The 16,971-nt window shown below is 36.7% G+C and overlaps 1 protein-coding gene across 1 annotated transcript in view; it reads left to right on the top strand.

Moving 5' to 3' along the window:
- The window catches only part of jam3 (junctional adhesion molecule 3), a 38,554-nt gene extending 21,876 nt beyond the window's left edge, over nt 1–16,678 (top strand). Inside the window, exons 2-9 of the mRNA XM_004916011.4 lie at nt 7,114–7,179; nt 8,420–8,533; nt 8,843–8,995; nt 10,590–10,792; nt 13,023–13,122; nt 13,312–13,444; nt 13,552–13,606; nt 14,187–16,678. Of these exons, the coding sequence (XP_004916068.1) occupies nt 7,114–7,179; nt 8,420–8,533; nt 8,843–8,995; nt 10,590–10,792; nt 13,023–13,122; nt 13,312–13,444; nt 13,552–13,606; nt 14,187–14,222 (860 nt within the window). The 3' untranslated portion in view covers nt 14,223–16,678. The remainder of the gene's footprint in view (nt 1–7,113; nt 7,180–8,419; nt 8,534–8,842; nt 8,996–10,589; nt 10,793–13,022; nt 13,123–13,311; nt 13,445–13,551; nt 13,607–14,186) is intronic.
- The last annotated feature ends 293 nt before the right edge of the window (nt 16,679–16,971 follow it).

Below are 16,971 nucleotides of genomic sequence, written 5' to 3'. Positions count from 1 at the left end.
TTTCTCACTAAATATATTTCTAATTACAGAAATGACATGGCATTTACACCAGATGTTGGTAACAACCCCAAGTAATCCAAATATAAAAAGAAATCAAAACAAATAAGTCCATAAATTCAGTTTTGTGAAGTGGAATGACACAGGAATAAGTAATGAACATGCTTACTGAAATGTATTTAATACAATCATACAATCCCTTGGCTGTGTGTTTGGGATCACCTTATAGTGGCTGGTTTAGGGTGAAATGATGTTCTTTCCACTTTTAGATTATGGTCCCAGCAGTGCTCACTGGAACATTCAGAAGCTTAGAATTATGTCTGTATTAATATGATTTGCAACAATATGGTTTCAAAGGTCTTGAGAGAGCTCTTTGCTTTTACCCATCATGAAATGGTTCTTGTGTGATACCTTGGTAATAAGAAACCTTTGCTTTGTTGGGAGTCTTGTTCTTACGAAAGTTTACCGATACTTATTTAGACTTTCAGATTTTGAATCATTGGCCCCTTTTTGTGTAAAATATAATTTCTTGCACTGTGCCAGTGTTCTGTGACTAAAGATGTGTGGTTGTGTACTTGTTTGTGTGTAGGATAGGCCAGATGGCTGCACTCTTGCTTATCGTGATGTTTTTCTCTGCCTTGATCTCTAATATATTTTGTTTGCCAGGAACTGTGTGCCAGTAAGTACCATGAATGTGATTAAGACCTCTGCCTGCTTAATCATCATATTCATCAGTTTCTTAACCTTATCTGGCTGGTTTTATCACCACTGATTAGAGGATTTAATTTGCTGAGCACCCGACAAAAACATGTTCATGGTCTGAGTAGGGATTTCTAATTAATTCTTCAAATTAAGACTTGTTGGAGCTATTTCATTATAAATGCTTAAACTTGAGTCCCTGAAAGCCAAATGGTCAGTACTATAGGGCTGTAAACAGAATTCTTCAAAGCATAAACATATCACTAGGGGGCATATTTACTAAAGTGTGAATCTTTTCTAACTTAAATTGTGCATTTTCACAAGACATCTCATATTAACTAAACTTTGTAAGAATATGGTTGTGAGAGTAATGTGGTAGCCTTTTCTGTGTAAATTCTGTGAAAGGTCACCAGTGTATTTTCCCTATACAAATCTAGGTTATTTACGTCATAATGAAATTACATTTGTGGGATATTTATTTTGGAGCAGATGAAATTGAGCAGCCACTTTTGATTTGGACATTGACGCTGAACAACCCATTTAACAAATTTTGGTTCGGAAGCCGGAGTTCCCCTTTAATTGCACTGCTAGATTGCCTCATAAACTTTATCCCTTATAAGGTTCAGTGGGCTTCATAGGGATGGTCCTCTTGCTTCCAAAACTGGTGATTTTGTTTGTTGTGTTATTTGTCTGCTCTGCTCAGTGTTCCTGTATTATAAATTACTGTTCTAAATTGACTATAAATAAATAATAAGGAATTTTTTATGCAGATGTTAAGACATTTGAATGATATAGTGAAAGGCAAAGGCTAAATACAGAATATCATAACATATTCTTGTAAAAGTAAAAGCTTGTGCTTACAAAGTCTATGGGGCACAGTGTATTTTTAATGGTGCCACTTTTTGATATTATGCAGATTGTTTGCAGTACTCAGTACTCCATCTGTATTTGGAACCATTTTCCTTTCAGCGCTTGCACTTAATGCCTATAAAAGTTTATTTCAATATAAGGAAATTTATAGAGCGGCATGTAGTTTGTGCTTCAGGTATTGCTTATACTGTATCTTGTCCTTTCTAAGTCAAGGATAACCCTAAATTTGGAACAGGCAATTCATCAAAGCTTGAGTTCTATATTCTGCCAATTTACAGCCTGAGTATTTCTTCTGTCAATGTTATCTTTGGTCTGTTAACCTTCCACTCCCCCATACATTGTAACTCTCCAAATAAACATTTTAAAATGGTCAACTGAGTCCATGGCTACAACAGATGAGGGATTTTCTCTCCTGGTGTGACTTACGTTCTTAGCAAGGACAGCTGGGGTGAAGACTTCAGTTAGAATGGAATTCCTCCTTCCGCCCCCGTGCTCCAACAATGCCCACTTTTTCCTTAGTCTGCCTGCTTACAGTCAGGGCATGAACAGCAGAAGAGGTTACGAGATACTTTTAGACATGTATCTTTCCCACACTGAATTTACTACCTTAGAACTGTCATGCCTTAGTCCCAGTGTTTAACATAACCAAACTGAACACGGTCTATTCTGTGAAATGTGTTGTCATGATTCTTTCATGAAAATCTAATACTTGAAATTATTTTTAGAAGCATATTCTTCAGCACTGTACATTAGAAGGGTGTATACACAAAAACAAACTGATTACATCCAAGGGGAAGGGATATAATATGTTTATGTTTTCTGTATTTGATTTGTCCCTGAAAACACTGATTAGTGATTAGTGGAGTGATGCTGGGGAAAGTCATTACTACACTTTCAATGATTATAGGCACTTTGTTTGGCCAATATTTTAATTTTTTAAATCTACATAGATGGATCTACTAAGGTCATCAACCCAGAGCCACACACAGTTATGTTACTCTTACTAGTTTTAATGGGGCAATATTAGGGATGTACCAAACCTAGAATTTATTTTGGGGTTTGGCTGAATCCCGGGTTTCTAATTGGTCAAGTATCATGTGGAAGTCATGTGACTTTAGAGCTCTGGACAACTAAATGCAAAAAATGTATTCTATTTCTTTAAATAAATAAAAAGCCATATCTAATGCAGTACTGCTCAACTTTTTGCATGTAGTGGGCCAATTATTTCTCATACTACATGATTAAATTTAATACAAACAAAAACCTGTATTAAGATTTTTCAATTACATTACAATTGTTTAGATGTAATTACTATTAAGAGTACACTGCGTATATGCTTACTATTGGTAAGGTGATCATTTATTAACACTGGGCTCTTGGGCAGTGACCCATGGCAACCAATCAGTGATTAGGTTTTTTTCAGCCAGTTGCAAGTAGAACAATGAAAACAAACAACATTTGGTTCAGTTGCCATCAGTTCCACAATATATTGGTAGTCGGCTTTCCTCAAACCATGAATTCAGTACCCACAATGCTTGGCATGTTCTGTGATTAAGAGAACTGACAAAGATGGGGAATAACAGAAGTGTACATTAAATACTTAACTATGCAGCAGAAAGTATATGCCAAACGTGTGTGCAAATAATCTAAAATTTGACGCACTATAGAAACTGCACGGAGCTAAGTCTTATCCCTCTGTGTCTTAGAGAAATAGTTGAATAGAGGGAATATGCAGAAAAATACAGCAGTTCTAATCTGCAGGGACTCAAGAAGTAAATGACAAAATATCACATTTAATTCTCTTAGCAGACCTTGTAAATCTTGGATCAGCAAACTCAACGTATATATCACTTATACACAGGAAGGATTTTCTTTACTTGGTTTAATCCATTCAGCTCATCTACTTCCCACAGATCAAGCCTTTAGTCTCATGTGAACCAGTAAAAATCAAGTAAAGCTCGCTGGCCTTTGCTCTAATGCTTAACCCTTTAAACTGCAAATAGGTCAAGGATGACATGTCTGTTAGAAGGAGCAGAGGGAGTTGGTTGCGTTTGGATGTTCTTTATAATGGTGTTACTATCAACATTGCTTACTTTGGTTTATTCTCTTTCTAACTGCATTAAAAGCCACAGTGTTTACATTAGTTATACCTATTGCTATAGTAAAAGAACAGTGTAATCTAATTATGAATATATGTTTCATTTTACATTTCCAGTGGTTTTTAAAGTTATTCTATATGCAATTGCTATTAAAGGCAGTATCTATCTATCTATCTATCTATCTATCTATCTATTATCTATCTTATGGCATTCTTTGCCATGCTGCTTCTGAATACTAAAAGAATGTAGCTGAACACAGTTAATTAACAGACCTGTGAAGAAGTGTTGAAAGCATTGTGGGAAATGGAGTCTTGGCCAGAAATGAGGTTACTACATTGTTTCAAAAATGGTTGTTATTGCTGTTGCATTTAGTGATCATTTTGAAACAGATGATAATTTGTAGTTCATGTAATTTACAAGCCAACAATGGGAAAATGTATTTTATTTATGACCACTATGGGTTTTGTTCATTGGTCTTATCTGTGACAAGCATCTTCCCTTAGTCCTGTTTTATCAGTGCTTATATTTGGAGAATTAATTTTCTGTACACACTATAAGCTATGCCTTCATATCTACAACTTAAAAGAACAAAAAATGTATACACAACTACAAAGACTAGCGGCACATTGCTCGTTTTCAATATGCACAGTGTGGATTTTGGTGTGGAAACGCTAATGTATATGTTTTCTCGCCGAAATTCGCTCTAAGGGGCGTATTTATTATGCTGTGTAAAACTAATTCGCCGAAAAAACGGAGTAAAAAGCTGTGTAAAATAAATGGAAAAGATCGCCATCTGAACGTCGGATATTACGCCGTTATTTTCCATAAGTTCCGGTGGAAGAAAAAACGCGTAAAACAATTACACATTTTTACACAGCGAAGCCTGGCGATGTTCTCGACGGTTTTTACACAGCATAATAAATATGCCCCTAAGTGTGCGCTCACAGACCTAGCAGAACAAATGCATTCACAGGAGGCAGAAGGCGTCTATCAGCTTTTCTCCGGTGGCATATATACTCCAGCAAAAGAAATGACTCGTGTGCCATTTGCCAAACAACAAATTTATCTGGATTCATTAAAGCACATTTGTGCATCTACCCATATAAAACTGGAAATACAAATGTGTTGTGATAATTAAAATGTACTTTGGCTTTCTGCATTTTTGGGTTTATAATCTTGGCTCTTGTGTATAACACCAGTCATTGTACACCTCTGCTACATATTGCATGTAACAGATTGCATGTAAATAATACAAAATTCTCCCCATAATTAACCAATCTGGCTCATCCTGCCGAATAAACATAAGAAGCACAGGGGCTGAGTCCAAACAAAGAGCAAAATGCTGAAAAGGCTTGATTGTATAATTAGTAAAGGTTAATATTAGTGTTGAAATTGTAACTGTAATACAAACTAAAACACATTTTATCATTTTGACATTCTCTTCCTTTCATAGTTTAAAATCTGTGTATTCTTTTACTAAATAGTCACATGTATGGGATAGGAAGTGTCAAATCCATTCCCAGCCCATGGTTTCTCTCACATGTGAGTGACTGAATTCTCTACTGTAATCCTTCTGAGAACAGGAGTTTGGGTTCACCAACATAACATAAAATGAGTTCCCTCCAAATTGTATTTGTTTCAGTGATTTCACAACACTGAAAAACATGTTGGTCAGTGACCCCTTCCAGGTTGTTTTATATGTTCATTAGCCAACCCAATACTAAGCAGGCCTGTTGGTTATGTAGCCCCACTTTTGCTAGTTACCACTAAAAGTGTATAAGATCTCTTATCCAGAAAGCTCCAAATTATGCAATGCCCATCACCCATGATATCATTTTTTCTGTAATATTTACTGTATATACTCGAGTATAAGCCGATCTGAATATAAGCCGAGGTACCTAATTTTACCTAAGAAAACTGGAAAAACGTATTGACTCGAGTATAAGCCTAGGGTGGGAAATGCAGCAGCTACTGCTAAGTTTCAATAATCAAAATAAATACCAATAAAATTACATTAATTGAGGCATCAGTGGGGGGTATATGTTTTTAAATATTTATTTAAAAGAAAAACAGTAAGTTAGCTCTGTAAGTGGAGAAGAGGGTCAACAAAAACAATATGGTATCAACAATGATAACTTAAGAGTACTACCCCCTTATATTGTTTATATAGAATATAAAGTGCCATGCCTAGTGCAGAATGGGACAGGTGAGGATGGTAGATGAAGAAAAATTTGGGAGCGGGCCAGGGCACTGGAGGGTCTGGTTGCGGGTGGCCTAATTTGCACACAAAGGACAGAGGGTGCTAGTTTGGAGGGACCCATGGCACCCGACTCAAGTATAAGCCCAGGGTGACTTTTTCAGCACATTTTTGGTGCTGAAAAACTAGGCTTATACTCGAGTATATACAGTAAACTGTAGCTTGTAGTTAATAGTAACAAAGCTGCATAAATCCATATTGGTGAGAAAACAATCCTATTGGGTTTATTTAATGATTTTAGCAGACATATTTAAATGACAGAACTGGAAGCCCCAGGTCCCAAAATTGTGGCTAATAGATTCTATACCCTTATGTGCACGCTGCTTAATATAAAATGTACAAACTACAAAAGTAGCATGCTTGTCCAGTTTCTTATTAGGTGATGCATAACATAGCCCAGGATGTGATTGATAGGAATGTTGCATCATACCTGTTGTACTGCTGTATAAGGGAACTGTGGCAAATGATGTATCACAGAACATTACCTCACACACAGTCCCAAAGTCAAGCATTTTAATACTGATGAGGCCTGTAGCCAGACTATTAACAATCTGTTTCCATTTAAAGAAAAGCCTTACCTAATAAGCATAATCTGTCTCGAGGGATCACAAGGCTAAGTATAATCAAACATGCTTTCGTGCCTATATAAGCACCATTCTAATCAAATCTAGGAAGTATAAAAATACATGTTTTACATGCACAATGCAGTGTCTCTCATTATAGGAGCCAATAAATAAATCTGTATTTCACAGATTCTTATGAATAGAAAGACTGAGGCATACTGTATTTCCAAGACAAATAAATAAGTAATCAGAATTTGCTTGAGAAATTATAGTAAGTTATGTTTAAATACTTTAACCTTAAGGGCACATACTTATAATGTACCTCTGACACAAAGAATGGTAGCTTTATTGCTTAAGATTATTTTTTTTGTTAATCTCTGTGGCACATTTGATGTATCTTTTGCACATGTAAATTAAAAAGTATTTAGTTGTATGTATAATTGGCATGGCTACAGGGAGCTTGGGTGTTGCTGTGGAGCTGCTCCAAATCCCAGGCTGGAAAATGTAATGTAATTATGCACAAAGAGTGGCACCTAGGGGCAGGGTGAGTGTAAAGCAATTTGTCTCTCTGTAAATGAAAATGAAGAAGAACAGCAAAGCACTCAATGGTATCTGTTTTTCTCTGCAGGTTGCAGTATTCTGGCTGTAGAACTGAGCACCAGCAACCAAAATCCTGTGGTGCAAGAACATCAGAGTGAGTAATAAGTGTTAATGAAGCAATTTTCTGTGGGAGTCGTATGATATAAAGTGTGCACTAATCGAATACATGAATATTGTTACTAATATCATGATCAGAATAATTGTTATGTTATTGCAGCATTATCATTTGTTGTGTTGTGTTCAGCCCTATCCACGCACAACATGATTTTCTGTTACCCAACAAATGCTTCTTTCTCATTAACTCAAGTAGATATAGGGTTTCTCTCTGTGCCATGCACCATTTGCATAGAGCCATCTGTGTTTGTCCGTGTTTCTAGATGGGATGAGTGTACACTGGACAGTGGTTTGCCCATTCCTACTGATACTCCACCTACTGGACCATCTAAACATAGTGTACAAGCATTAAAACATTAGTATGCCATTGGAATGGCAGGGGTTATTTATGAAATTAAATATTACATTTTCAGATTTGTCTCTTTACTTGCATTTAACGAGTTTACAAATTTCCATTCCTATAAAGGGCTGCATACTTTTGTGCTACTATAAATACAGGGACCGACCAGAGAGTGGACTTTATTTATTTTTTTTAACTAATGCTCAGTAGGGTGAGAGTCAGGAATTTGTTAATTTAGTGAGCAACACAAGGGACACAGGGACCATAGCTAATATACCCCATGGACTCACAGACGTCCCAAGAGAAAAGGAGTTAACAGTAAGTGTCACAAAATCCTCTTTTTGCGCAAAAAAATAATGAATCATAAAAAACCCCACAACCTTAAGTATATACCCCCCTAAATGTGCACATGAGGCTTTGAAGTGACCGTGATTAAAATAGTGACTTGTGAGATTCAGTAGTGATCCACCTTCACCCGCCGTACAGTGAGCCAACCTGCTCACCAAACTAAAAGAGGTATTAAAACCAAATCAATCATTTCTATAAGGCAAGGGCAGAATCCAATTCATCAGCAGGATGCCAAAACCATCATATAAAAAAATAACGAAATCGCATATAGCATAATAAATTTATTAAAAGATATAAGAAATACCGCATACAAGCTACTCACAAAAATCCACTTGACACAGTGCGTATAAAGATCAGAAAATCTCAATAGTCCTACGCGTTTTGTGTAGTAACCTCCACGCTTCCTCAGGGGCAGATCACATACAGTTTGTTTAGAAGTACACAAAATATAAGAAGAGCAACTGGTACTCTCATTCTCTGAAAGCAAACATGGTTGGATGATGAAATTGTGTTTATCTGGTCTACTTCTCAGGTGTTGAGCTGTCCTGTATTATTACCAGCACTAAAACAAATGATCCCAGAATTGAATGGAAGAAAATCAAGAATGATGATGCAGATTATGTATACTTTGAAAATCACATCCAAGGTATATTTTGTATATATTTTTTTGCATACTACCCCGATCTATGCATGAAACATTTTTAATTTAAAATAAATGACATGGAACATTAAAGGCAGTATTTGTCTGTCCCCTATTATTTTCTTCACTATGGGTTTGGACCCTTGAACCATTATAATAGAAACCAGGTGTTGAAACACTCGCTATCCAAAACACATTAATGTACTGATCCTTTATTATTATTAACATTTATTTATAAAGCGCCAGCATAGTCCGTAGCACTGTACAATAAGTAGTAGTAAGAAGTCATTTATTTTGTTCCTTTTCCTGTTACAGGTGACCTAAAAGGCAGAGCTCGCATACAGTCAAAAAGCTCTCTCTTTATTCAAAATACCAGCCGAACAGACAACGGAAAGTACAGATGTGAAGTGGCTGCTCTTGGTGATGACAAAAAGATAGCAGAAATTTACATCTTCTTGACTGTACAAGGTGAAGAGCATCATGACCTTACTCCTTTCATCTGGACTATAGCTGTAAACCTATTTGTAGAATACATTGTAGAATTAACAGAACTAGGAAAATACCCCTTTTCCATTTTTAAAATTCTAGAAATGGATACAACATTAACCAATGATGCAAAGAAAACATGTTGGCTGCTGACTATTCAATACTATTCAAAACTGTGACAGGGGGTCAGTTCACCTTTTTACAGGGAGAGTCGAAAACAGGGAATTATTTGCAAAAAGATGCATTCATTTTTTTTCAAGAAAAACACATTCATTCCCTTACATTTGAGCCTATTGACATGATCTTAAAGACATTCTGGACATTAAAGGGATATTGCACCTGGAATTAAAAAACAATGCACTGGGAAGGCCTGTTAAATGGTGCACTCTCTCTTTATGATTGGCATTAGCAGGTACTTTTACTTTGTGTAAGTTTGAATTGCACAGAATCGGAAAAGTTCTAGTGCTTTGATTAGTAAGTGGATCAAGGCTCTTTTGCACTGTGTAGTATCATCACACCCAAAGTATATACATAAGATACTATGGGGCCGATTCACTAAAGGTCGATAAAACGAGTGCTATTTATAACATGCGTTAAAAATTTTATCGCGTCTTATTTTTTGCGACTTAATACACGATTCACTAAAAGGACAGGCGTCATAATTAAGACGCGATGTTCTTTGCATTATTTAACTCGCGATGAGTTTTCTTGCGTTATTTTCTGCCTCGTGCATTATTTCCCACTGTGTGCGATATATTTTGCCGCGTGCGATATTAGCGTATGATTTTATGCATGTAACCATTACTTTTGGAAAATTGCTTTTCTGAAAATTACCATTTGCCTGAAAACTGGAGGATGCATCACTCTAGGGCCAACACATACCTGAAAAAATCCCACTGCAAAGTCCATGTTGTGTTGCCAAAAGCTCACGAACCACAATTCTTTAAGTACTGCCTGCCCCAAGTAGGTGTTAATTTTCGCACAGACTAATGCGATATTTAGCGTATTTAAGCTTCATATGTGTTTGTGAATAATGCGTTAGTATTATATCTATTCTAGAATTAACGCAATGCGAGGTAAATAACGCATTGCGCTAATTTAGTGCGTTTTTTTGTGCATGCGATATGCGTCTTAGCGCATGCTAAATGACTTTGATGAATCAGTACTTATTTATCACATGCTTTTTAACGCAAAAAAGCATGCGATAAGCGTTATCGCACTTTAGTAAATCGGCCCCTATTTTAAACCTAATAGAAGTTGGATGTGTCATAGATGGTGAACCTTGTGCATAGTATGTAAATGGCTCATCTACTGAAAGCATTGGACTGAGCTACATTTAAGTCTTCCAAAAACATTCTGATTTGAAGCTTGGCTGTATATGTTATGTCACCCTTGCTTCTCATGATAATGTTGCACTGTGCTCCATTCTTTTCAGCCTTTCATAGTTTTCCTTAGTTTACTGTTTATAAGATGCCATGGGATTTCCTCTATCAGTGTAATAATATGATATATTAATCTGCCAATTTTTAGTTTCAAGTTTTTTTCTTAATAAACGCCATGGCCTTTTACATTTCAGTGAAGCCAGTAATTCCGCAATGTAGAGTGCCTAAAGCTGTCCCAGTGGGCAAATCTGCTGTACTTCATTGTCAAGAGAATGAGGGTTACCCAAGTTCTGTGTATCGCTGGTACCGCAACAGTGAAGCTCTACCTGATGACTCAAAATCAACTTTGAAATTCCAGAACTCATCCTTTACACTTGACCCTAAATCAGGTACTCTGGTAAGTATCTAGTATAGTTTGTAATTGTCAGATCTTTTTTTTTTTTATTAGAACCACACTAAAATTAAAGGACTTAACCCCTATAAATATCCAATCACATAATCATCAAAAAATCTAAATAGTCAGTATTTATTCATTAAAATACCTATCCCATAAAATCAAACACAGGGAGTTTGCAATAAGTGAAAAATTTAACAACTAACAGTGCTCTTCCTCCGGGACAAACCACTTTTTCACTTATTGCAAAGTCCCTGTGTGTGCGGCCTTTATATATAAATATAATATATATATATATACACACAAATAAATTCAAATAAAACTAGAAAGGGAAGTTTGAGAACAAACTTCATGTTGGGTTGAAAAATGTGAAGTCACTGAATGAAATCTGATTGTTTGTTGACTCCGCCCACTTTTTCTAACCTTGGGCCACAGTTACATAGTAAGAACCACTGTGAAAAGTTTGGGGACCCTGGTTTTAATAGTGTCTGAATGGCAGCAATTTAAATTTCCCCACTGAAAGTCAACAAGTGAAATCTGATTTGTGGTTGGTAGCTGCAAAGTTTAGGGACCCTAGGATTAATAGTTAAAGAACGGCGGCAGTTTAAATTTAAACCAGTAAAAGTCAATAGGTAAATTGTGGTTGGTGGGTGTGCCCACTTTTTGTAACCTTGAGTTGAAGTCACCCTGTGACAAACAGTGGGCACCCTGGCATAAATAGTGTGAGAATGACAGCATTTTAAATTTAAACCAATAAAAGGATGAAATCTGATTGGCTGTTAGTGGCCCAACCCACTTTTCCTGGTCCCCCAGTGACCAGCTTTGCAAAAAACACTGCATAAAAATTGTGAGACTGACAGCATTTTACACTTCACCATTGAAAGTAAATAGGTGAAATGCGATTGGCTGTTGGTGGCTCCGCCCACTTTTTTCTAACTTTGAATGGCAAATACCCAGTGACTAACTCTGAAAAGTTTAACAACCCTGGAATTAATACTTAAATAATGGCATCAGTTTAAAGTTTAAATATAAACCAATGAAATTTAATGGGTGGAAATGGATTGGCTCTGCCCACTTGTTTTAACCCTGAATATGTAGTCAGCCTGTCACTGATTGTGTAACATTTGGGAACCCTGACATAAATAGTGTGAGAAAGGCAGCATTTTAAATTTAACCAAAAAAAAAAACCAATAGGTCTAGTCTGATTGGCTGTTGGCTCCACCCACTTTTTTAAACCTAAAAATGCAGTCCCCTAGTGACCTGGTGTTAATACTGTGAGAATGTCAGCAAGTTGAATTTCCTCTTTGAAAATCAATAGTTAAAATCTGATTAATCCCCATTAAAAGTCAATAGGTCAAATTTGATTCACTGTTTGTGGCTCCGCCCACTTTTTCTAACCTTTAACCGCAGTTACCTGGTGCCTAACTCTGCAAAGTTTGGGGACCCCGGTGTTATTACTGTGAGAATGGCAGCAGGTTGGATTTCCTCCAAGTCAATAGGTAAAATCTGATTGGCTGTTCACAGCTCTGCCCACTTTTGGGCATCCAACAATCATCATATTTTCATTCAGGCTGACCCCATGACTATGTGATTCAAGTTTGGGGAGTGTAGCCTTAAAGCTGTAAGATTGGCAACAGTTTCAATTTCCCCATGAAAGTCAATGGATGAAATTTTATTGGCTGTTGTTGGCCCTTCCCACTTTGGGGTCATCCAACAAAGTCGCTGTTTCATTCGGGGTGACCCCATGATTATGTTATTCAAGTTTAGGGAGTGAATCTTCAAAGCTGTAAGTGTGGCAGCAGTTTGAAAGTCTTCCCTGTCAAAGTCAATGGGAAAATTGGGGTGTTTGGGGGGCGGGATCGCTTAGAAAAGCACAAGCAACCTGCTCCGCTATAGGGCGAAGAAGTGTGGAGAGTTTGGGTGTTGTACCCCTAAAACTGTAGGAGGAGTAGCGTTTAGAAAATGGGGGGCACTAAGAAGAAGCGGAAGAATAAGCTGAAGTCGAAGAACAGTATGTTGGGTTTTTCAACCCAACACAACTATGGGATTTTAATACTAAGATGTATTTTAATGGCACTGGAAGATTTGGAAATAAATATTGCCTTTAAACTTTTGATGATTATGTGATATTTATAGGGGTTAAATACTTTAATTCTGATGTGGTGCAAGTGAATACTGTTGATAGAGGACACCCTATTAGCCTTTTTACCACTAATGTTTGATGTTTTATTAGACATTTACTGCAGTCAACAAAGGTGACATGGGACGTTATTATTGCATTGCAAGTAATGATGCTGGCTCGGCCAAGTGTGAGGAACAAGAGCTGGAAGTCTGTAAGTTATCCAACATCTGATTTAGTTAGCTAATTACTGTAGATTTGAAGGCTTTACAAAGTGACCAAAAGTGAAATTCAATACCACATGCTTTGCTACTGGAGGGTTTGTTTGTTATATGTTTGCATGGTTGACTGTATTCACCAGTATTACATCGTTATTTTAAATGTATTATTTATTTGATCACAGATGACTTGAATATTGGTGGCATCATAGGAGGTATTCTTGTTGTACTTCTTGTACTGGCACTGATCACAGGAGGTATTTGCTGTGCATATCGTAAAGGCTACTGTACAAGCAGCAGTAGATCCAGTGGGCAGAGGTAAGTGAGAGTCTAAATATGTAAAGTACACAGGCTTCATGGTACATTATGGTATTGCTTAGTAAAAATCCTTTGCATTCTTATATCTGCTCATTTCTTTTTCATAGCTACAAGAACCCAGCAAAACCAGAAGGTGTCAATTACATGAGGACAAATGATGAGGTGGGGTTTTATATTATTTTTTAGAACTGATATCTTCTACAGCCCTTTCCATAGATGCTATCAACATATATGTGCAGTATACCAAGTAGAACTGGCTTTTTATTGTGTGTGTAAACAGGCAGCTTAGGGACTGACACACAATATACGGTGTGTGTGTATGTATTTAGGCTGGTGCAGTAAGTTTAGTATATTAAATGTGGCAATTTTAGCCATTTTAGGGTTTAGTTCTTCTTTAAAAGTCACTAAAGGGTCCTGCTATACTACTTGTAACAGAGTCCTTAGCAATATAAAGTTTAAAGTTAAAGCTGCTTTATACTGTTTGGCTTTTCAGTGAATCCTTGATTTCTATATATTAACTTAAAGAAGAAGTTGAGAACCTACTACACTGTTTGAGGAGCAGAAGTTTCAGTGAGATTTACCGACAGATATTGTACATTTATATTTGGTACAACCGACACATGTTGTAATAGCAAAAAAAACATGAATAGTTTTCCCTTCAGTTACCCTTTAATTTATTTAAATAAGTCCTGTGTTAGTTTCCTATTTTCCATTCTAACCGTTTGCCTTTAATCTCACCCAGGGTGATTTCAGACACAAATCTTCATTTGTCATATGAAATGCCGTGATATAACAAGAAACTCTGGAGCGTTTCCCCCCCACCCCCAAACAATTGCACTCCAAAGGTTGAAGGACAGTACAAAAGGATATGAACTAAAGATATTGCCAAAGTATATAACCAGTCCATCCTCAGAACAGCTCTTGCCATGTGGTGCACACAGACTTGGGAACGTTTGGCTCTGCTAAGGTTTATGGAGAGAGATGACAATGACTGTTGAACAAATGAGCTATTGCCTTCATGGTTAAGTACTGGCTTTGTAATCTTCCATCAACAGTATTAATAAGATCACTGCCAAAATGGAAATGCCGGTGAACCTTCAGAAAGCAGATACTGCAATAGGAACTTTATGCCTTGGTCACATGGCACAGAGGCTTCTGGAACTGGCATTTCTTCAACATCCATTCCTTTACACTGACACCAAAGCACATATGGCTCAGCTCTGCCACGACTTAACTCCTCCCCCCCAGTGTTATACCTGAGGACTTGAACGCGTGTTTTGCTGCAGTGAAATTTCCTTTTCAAGGCATTTTATTTTCAGATTTTTTTTTGTGTGGATCCAGTTTGGCGTTTATCATATTTTTCTTTGCTAATGCTTCAGTGGGTTACGAGTTTTGGTTATGCAAAAATTGCCCAATCTGGATTTGTTCTTCTGCACAAAAGAACAGCAGCAAAGGATTTTGGGATCACAATATAAACTAGGAAATGAGCAACTTTTAAACCAGCAAGTGAAAGGATGTTTTGGCTACTACGCATTGAAGGAATTGTACATTGTGGTAAAAGGCTGGCCCTGTTTATTGTGTACTCAAGTAGGTAGTATAAGGACACAAATGCAATTTTGTCATGATATTTTCAGGATTTTTTGTAAAGTTTTTTCCTTACACGGTTTTCATGTAAGTGTAAATATAGAACAAACCAATTGTTCTACTGGCCATTGAAGAGCTACATTTGTAATGAAAGTCCCATGATTTAATGCTATAATTATTTTAAACAAAGCCTTACAATGGCTGTATTTGCCACTGATGCCCGCTTCACACAATATTACATTGTATCATGGTTTTATTCTATTGTTCTATAAGATAATATGAATGTGGTTATCTAACTTCTCCTCAGTACACCAATCTGTACTGTTTCAGATTGCTCTCCCTGCATCACATGGGGCATGAGAACGAATGAGAGAAACTATGCATAGTGGCTTGAAGTGTTTGTATGTAATATAAAGCCTCATTGCATAATCTGCCAACAAACTCTGGAACTGCAAGAGGTCACCATCTAAAGGGTTTCATACAGTTTGTACTTAATCATAGGCTCATTTTGTAGCCTGTTTGCAGAGCACTGGCTCTTATTTAAGGTTCATTTCTTCATTTTGAAAGTACATTTATAAGGAGGTAGAAAGTAGCACTCAAATAGCTCATTATATTAAGCTGTGTGTAAAAAAATATGTAAATTCAGCTGTTAAAAGCAGCAGCCACTTGATGCTGTGTATAATTCCTGCCAACAGCAATCGGCCATTTTCGTGCCTGAATCCCTATTGCTTAAATGGATTATGCTGTGTATCATAAATGAAACTAGTTCTTTTTAATGGTTTATCTTGTGAGTCAAGGTGCAAGGTATAAAATCACAGCTAAGGAGAAAGATACAGCTTTATAAGTACACCAGCTATTTTACACTGCTTTTTACAATGTTTTTGTATTGCAGTCATGTTACATAACTTAATAGGCCACAAGTTATTTTTTCCACAGATAATTTGGATATAATTTAAACAAGTAAAATGGTTTAAAGGACAAAAAGCACATCCTTTTCTTCCCCTAGCCCTTTATAACACACAGAACCAATTTCAGCCCTCTCTTTAGCCCATCAGACTTTTGTTCTTCCCCCAAGTCCAAGCTAAATGCAGCCATTGTAACCTTTCCTGGACATTACTCCAGCAACTAGGGGTCAATCTATGCCAGCTTCATGTTTGCAAATACCTGTAGGCGAAGGCATATCTCCTGAGCACAACTGCTTTAACACATTACCTTGGGAGATTTGTATCTGCCAAGTCTCCATTCTAGATCATTCTATGTACCGGTACTTGTTTAGCTGCAGCATACAGTACGGATGTCATTGCTTCAAATAGCCTGCATTTATTTATCCTTAAATTACACTGAAGTTTAAAGTGTAATGGTTGCTTCAAGCACTATTAGAAATAATATTTTATTTGTGACAAGTGGGCCACTTATATTGTTTTTTCATTTTAATGTATTGGATGTGAATCTTAGTAAATGGCATAGGATTCTTCCCTGGTAGGGCCAAGCTGCAATTTTCTGTTTTCATTTTTTGCAATAAACCTAAAATAGACTGTTGCCAAAAACGCTGATTTAAAATCAGTACTCAGTAGTGACCACTCTACAAACTCATGACAGAGAGGGGTAAATAAACAAAACTACACCCAGTGGAGGAAAAAAAAAAAAAAAGAGCCATTGTTCCAATGTAATGGTTAGATTATAATAATTATTTAGAATTAATAATTTAACTGCAAGTGTTTCCCTTTTTCTCTCATTTTATAACCTTTTTCCCAAAACACATTATCAGCAAGATGCAAAAGGAAGGTGGTACATATTTAAATTGATACGGACATGCTCCTCTTAAAAATTCCATAGGAATGGGTCAGTATTAGTAGGAAAACATGAACTTCTTTCTGTCCAAAAGTTAAATGGATGAAAACTCTTTGGTTTGAATAGACAGTTGTGCCAGTCCCACTGGGCTG

The sequence above is a fragment of the Xenopus tropicalis genome, chromosome 7 (genome assembly GCF_000004195.4).
Source record: "Xenopus tropicalis strain Nigerian chromosome 7, UCB_Xtro_10.0, whole genome shotgun sequence".
In the NCBI taxonomy this organism is placed as follows: domain Eukaryota; kingdom Metazoa; phylum Chordata; class Amphibia; order Anura; family Pipidae; genus Xenopus; species Xenopus tropicalis.
The sequence above is the reverse complement of the archived record's forward strand: the minus strand, read 5'-3'. Positions and strand labels throughout refer to the sequence as shown.